At 62.5% G+C, this 5,601-nt stretch overlaps 1 protein-coding gene across 4 annotated transcripts in view; it reads right to left on the bottom strand.

Annotated features, from left to right (window-relative positions):
• Nucleotides 1–643: 643 nt before the first annotated feature.
• The window catches only part of PMVK (phosphomevalonate kinase), a 9,429-nt gene continuing 4,471 nt past the window's right edge, over nt 644–5,601 (bottom strand). For 2 of the 4 annotated variants that reach the window (XM_011366439.2, XM_011366438.2), the window contains 3 exons: nt 4,657–4,809; nt 2,067–2,196; nt 644–1,122 (listed from right to left, as the gene is read on the bottom strand). In XM_011366439.2, the coding sequence (XP_011364741.1) occupies nt 986–1,122; nt 2,067–2,196; nt 4,657–4,809 (420 nt within the window). In that variant the 3' untranslated portion in view covers nt 644–985. Of the gene's footprint in view, nt 1,123–2,066; nt 2,197–4,656; nt 4,810–5,091; nt 5,258–5,601 lie in introns of those variants that run through there. The other 2 variants (XM_023534332.1, XM_023534331.1) reach the window with 2 other exon arrangements.

The raw sequence follows: 5,601 nt of genomic DNA, 5'->3' as shown, positions 1-5,601 counted from the left end.
CAGAATCTCGGGGAGCAGCACAAGGCCAGGGCCGGAGGACAGCGAGGAGCCCCGGGACTCTGCACTGTACCCGGAGCATGGAGCAGAGGGGACACGGTCAGGGTTCAGGCGGCCTGTGCCCTGGTCTTTGCTACCCGCTGACCCTGGGCAAGTCGCTTCACTTTTCTGGGTCCTTGGCAACTGCTAAATGCAGACGGAGCTACTCTTCCTGCCCACGCCCCAGGGCGGCTGGGAAGAGGCCGCAAGGTGCTTAGACACCGTGTAAGGCTATGTAAGGAAAAGGGGTCAAGTCCAAGGCCCTCCGTGGGGAAGCTGAGGCGCAGTGATGTGACCTGCCAAGGGCCACACAGTGGTTATGTGGAGACTCTGACCTCTGGAGCCCGTGCCCCTCAATGAGATCTCCATCCCTCTGGGGGTGGATCAAGCCTCTCCTGAGGCCGTCTCAGAAGATGAGAGCCTTGAACCCCAATCCTGTCTCCGACACAAAGAGACCTGTTGCCTGCACGGCCCGGGCCGAGGTCACGTCTGCAGGATACGTCTCAGCCTCGGTGGGAGGCAGAGCGGGAACCCACAGCCACCAGGATAGCCCAGGCCCCTTGGGGCTCCCCGCAGGCTGGGGTCTAGGAAATATGAGCTGCCCAGCTCTGAGCATGTGCAACAAGGTTTATTACGTTCCACACTCTTGCCAGACCGAGGAGCTGAAAGTACGGGAGGCAGTGCGGCCACCGCAGGTAGACGGGCTGGGCACCCTGGGGATGGTGACATTTCTGCTTTAAGCACAGCGTCTCCCCACACTCGGTCCTTTAAGCCTCCTCCAAAGAGGCAGGGCCGCCTAGTCCACAAAGAAATGAGGTCCAAGAGGTGTCTTGACTTGTCTGACACCTGCCAGCCCAAAACTCTAGACCCACACACTGCCCAGTGTCAGCAACCAGTCGGAGCCAGACTGCTCGGTCCCAGCAGCCCCTGCCGCTCCCTCCAGTCGGAACTACAGTCTGGAGTGGATGAAGTCCAGCAGGTTCTCCAACTGCTCCTGCAGGCGCCGTTCATCTCCATGGTTCTCGATGACCCAGTCGAAGTCCCCAAAGTTGTCCAGGCCACACTCGGACTCAACATCGTCTACCCCTGTGGAGGAGGCACGGCGAGGTCAAGCCCGCCCCGTCTGGATGGACACCGGGCACCGGGCACCGGGCGTGGAGGCCGGCTGGCCCCGGGCGGAGCCGCCCTCCCCTCTCCACACACCCAGGGCCCCTCCCGCCCCCCGAAACACCGCGAGCGGCTCAGCGGCTCACAGCCACCCGTGCCCCGGGCGGGTCCTGCCCACGAGAGTGGACTGGGCCACCTGACCGCGGACGAGCCACAAGGGCATCGCGTTTACTGTGCTGTCACTACACCCTCGGTCCCTGCTTCACTCTCCTCGGGAGGCAGTGTGTGCCCTCCTCCTTGGACAATGACAAGGGTGACCGGCATCACCTGGCAGGTCTGTGTGTCTATAAGGTGACACACAAAGCTCTCAGCCCCAGCCTGGCCTGTGGACAGTGTCCAGAAAACGAGCAGCCCTCGGGGGGATCGTGCCCCCCGGATCCAAACTTCCCCACGTCATGGTGACTAGGGCAGGAGGGGCCCGAGCTGTGCCTCTGAACTGCCACAGAGCAGGTCGTGGGCTTGCACCACTGGGGCCGCCTGCGACAGCTTCCTGCTGCCTGCCGCCACGAGGCGAAGCCCACAGGCCCGCCCTCTGACCCGCTGCCAGGCCTGGGCTGGGGGCAGGTCCCAGCTGGGCCTCTGGAAGCCCACTGGCCCAGAAAAGACAGCCCAGGTAAGGGTAGCAGGCCAAGGTCTCGGCGAACCTCTACCCCGAGGGCGCCAGCCCCCCACTCTGCTCTCTAACCTGGGGTGCCCCTGAGCCCTGGGCCTCAGACTCCCTGCTCTGACCCTTCTCTCGCTGCCCACAGCCCGCCAGCGAGAGCAGATGACCTAAACACAGGAGCGAGTGGCCTGGCCGACAGGTGGGGTGGCCGGCCTGTGTAGCGACCGAGCCTTGGGGACAAAGGTCGTGAGCGGCTCACCTGGCGTGAACACCCAGCCCCGCTGCTGTCGGCTCTGCTCCGAGGCCACCACACGGACCGTCTGCATCACAGGCCCATAGGCCTCCCGGAACCACTGGACATCAGACATCCTCCGTGCGTCACTCACCAGCTGCAGGGAGGAGGCAGAGACAGGTGGCCCAGAGGACACGGTGCAGCTGGAGCAGGACAGGGCGCTGGGGACGAGGAGACGGAGGGGGAGACCAGCCCTGCCCTGGACACGCAGGAGGACGGCGGACTTGGTGGAGGGTCGACAGAACCCAGGAAAGTGTCACCTCACTCCCATTACCACCAGCTGGGACAGACGCCCCTCCTCCCTCCGGCAGCCCTCCCTGATTGCCGCAGCCCGCGGCCCACTCGCCCACACTCTCTGCCACTCACGCACTGTGTTCTGTGGTCGGGCCGGTTCACCACTGTGCAAGAGGCCCAGGCTTCGAAGCCAGCTCAGCCAGTCCGACACACTCATTTTACACACTAGCAAGCTGAGGCCTGACACAATCTCCACCTGGCCCCTGTCCCCAGCACCTTACGACATAGATGTGATTTCCGTCAGCCCACTGCCCTGAACCTCTCAAAGGCTCGCCACCACCCCAGTGAAACGCGAAGCTCCCACCCCAGTGACAAGGCCCCGCGAGAAGCAGCCGCTTCCGCTGTCAGCCCCTCCCGCACCCTCCCGCACCCTCCGCAGCCAGCCGGCCGGGGCTCCCCCGCAGGGCCTTAGTGCCTGCAGCTCCCTCTACCTGGATCTCAAGGCAGGCTCCCTATGGAGCAGAGACCTCGTGGAGGGCTCTACTCACATGTCACCTCCTCGGAGGCTTTCCCCACCGCCCGGGCGCCTCTCCTGTCCCTCTGAATGCTGATACACTATTTATGTTCCTCTGAGCACTAGGCTCTGATTATGAGTGAGCGAGTGAGTGCATGTGTGTGTGAGTGCGTGTATGTGTATGTGTGTGTTGTGTGTGTTGTGTGTGTGTGTGTGTGTGTGTGTGTGCGTGTGCGTGTGCGCCGTCTGTCTGCCACAGCCAGTCAGCCCCACGAGGCAGAGGACTTGGGCTCACTCACTGCTGCACGGTCTGATGCGGGAGCACGTGGTCAACGAATGAATGAAGCCGTGCACAGAGGCCAGCTGTTCCGGTCCGTGCAGCTGCCATGTTCATTCACCCAGTTATCAAGCAAGCACTACGGCAAGCACCTGCCGTGTGCCAGCTGCTGGGGACAGTGCTGAGCGAGGCAGACCTGCTGCCTGCCTTCTCGGAGCCTCCAGTCTTGGGGAGACAGACACGGAGCGAGCAGCTTCACGGGTCGCTGCGTAATCAGGGTGCACTTCAACAAGCACCTCAACCTCACCCCTGCCGAAATAGACTCCTGATCTTCTCCCTACACCTTCCCTGTCTCAGAAAATGACAACTCTTTGTCCAGCTGCTCAGGACCAAATCCTTGGCCGCGTCTCTGCCTGCGAACCCTATAGACAATGCACCGGTAAATCCCACTGGCTTCATGTTCGAGGGGTGTGCAGAAACCACCCTGTCCCCACCGCGGCGCTCCGAGCCGGGCCCCGCCACTCCACCCACCCGGCAGAGGGGCCCGGGACCAGACCGCGTCTCGACTCTGCTCAAAACCCCCCCTCAGCCCCCGTGTCACACGGAGAAAGACCTAGGCTCTTCCAAAGAAGCTGCATGACCTCACCTCACCTCCTGCCACTCACCCGTCCCCACAAACACCCACTCGGCTCACTCCCTTACCTGCCTCAGATCCTGCTCAAATGTCCCATCGGAGCCCTCCTGACACCCCTAATAAAGCAGCAGCCCGGCCCTCCTCAGGGCCCTGGCCTGCCTGGTTTTGCCCCTCAGCATTTTTCTCCACCCGACAGATTCTGTATTGATTTAGGGCCTAACTCCCCCTCTCCTCAGCTCCAACGTATACTCCCAGAGGGCGGGGGCGTCATCGCAGGTTTGCTCTGATATGTCCCCAAGTCACCAGGCCTCGCCCAGGAGGTGATGCTGGCCGCCAGCACAGACGAGGAAGGAAAAGGGTAAAGAGCACCTGAAAGCGAGCCCCGCCCGAGACCGAGGTGTCAGGGAAGGCCTCGCCCAGGTGCCCTGTGAGCCGAGCCGGAGCCCGCCCGGGGGAGGGGGAGAGAAAGGGCCATGTGGCAGGTGGAGGGACAGGTGCAGAGGGCCCGATTCCAGAAGGAACTCGATTTATCTCTGAAACGGGAAGGCCAGCGCAGCTGCAGCTCAAGGAGCACGCTGGCTGAAGGGCCCAGAAGTCCACGGAAGGGTTTCGATTGTTCGTTAGGACAGTGGGACGAAGGGCCCTCAACGGAGGGGTGGCGTGACTTGGTTTATGCCTTTAAAAGTCACTCTGGCTGCTACGTGCTGAACGGATCAGCGGGGACAAGGGCTGAAGCCGGGACCAGTGTGGGGGCCACTGCGATTGTCCACGGGCCAGACGGTGGGGGCTGGACCACGGGAGGTCGCCATGGAAACAGACACGGACACGGCTGAGAGTCACCCGGGGAAAGGTGGGAGGCAAACCCGGTCTTCTCGATGCCGCCGCCCCGCGCTCTTACCCAGACCGGCTGGGAGAAGCCTTCCACCGCCTTCCTGCAGAAGCAGCCGGGGTCGGCCTGGCGCTTCTCATCGCTCCACAGGATCATCTCCCTCCGGAAGGCCTCCTTGTAGATGCTGGCGTCCAGGAGCCTCTGGAAGTCCAAGCCGTGCTCCTGCCCAAAGCACACTGCGTCTCCATGCCCAGCCTCTCCACCTCTCTGGTCCCTCCTAAAACAGGAGGGGGCCGCCCCTTCTCTCGCCCGCCCTCCCCCAGGACGACACGAGGACTCAGGGTTCTGCCAGGTCAGAGGCCCGCACGGGCACGGACACGGGCAGATGGCAGAGCGGTCTCGGGAAAATCCAGAAACTGCTCCACTCGGCCTCTTAAATGCGTAGTGTGGTTTGGTTTTTTCGGTTTGGTTTGGTTCAGATTGTTTTTTTTGCAACCATTTTACCTTCTCAATTATTTCTGGCTTGCACTGATCCTGAAATTCGTTTGTCTCCCCTGGGCACAGGCTGAGCCTTCAACTAAAGTGGGAAATTGAAACAGGGCGTCCCGTCCCCCAGGGCCTCCTCCAGCATCGTTCGCCCCCATCCCAAAGCCCAGGAGACTGGCTTCCCAGACTCCCCTCTCCCCCTCCCCGCCCCCCCCAGATCCCTGGCACCTTTGCTGAGACAGCGCCACGCCCTTTGGCTGCGGGCACTCCTGCCCCCCAACACACTCACCCAGAGGACCCCGGGGACAGGAGGGGCTGCTCTGATCCCCTGGGGAGCAGTGTCCAGGCCCCGCCTCTGTTTTAAGGCGGGTGGTTCCCAGCCTGTCTGCTGAATACTGGAACTTCTGCGTCCAAAGCTTCCTACTAAAACAGTTGTGAAGCCCGCTGACCCTGTTGTCCCCAGGGTGCCCTGGCTGCCAATCTATGCACAGGTCTGTTTAGCCGCTGGGGGGAGACCCAGTGGCACAG

Source organism: Pteropus vampyrus, unplaced genomic scaffold (assembly GCF_000151845.1).
Source record: "Pteropus vampyrus isolate Shadow unplaced genomic scaffold, Pvam_2.0 Scaffold124, whole genome shotgun sequence".
NCBI lineage: Eukaryota > Metazoa > Chordata > Mammalia > Chiroptera > Pteropodidae > Pteropus > Pteropus vampyrus.
Note: the sequence above shows the minus strand (reverse complement) of the source record. Positions and strands in the feature narration are given on the sequence as shown.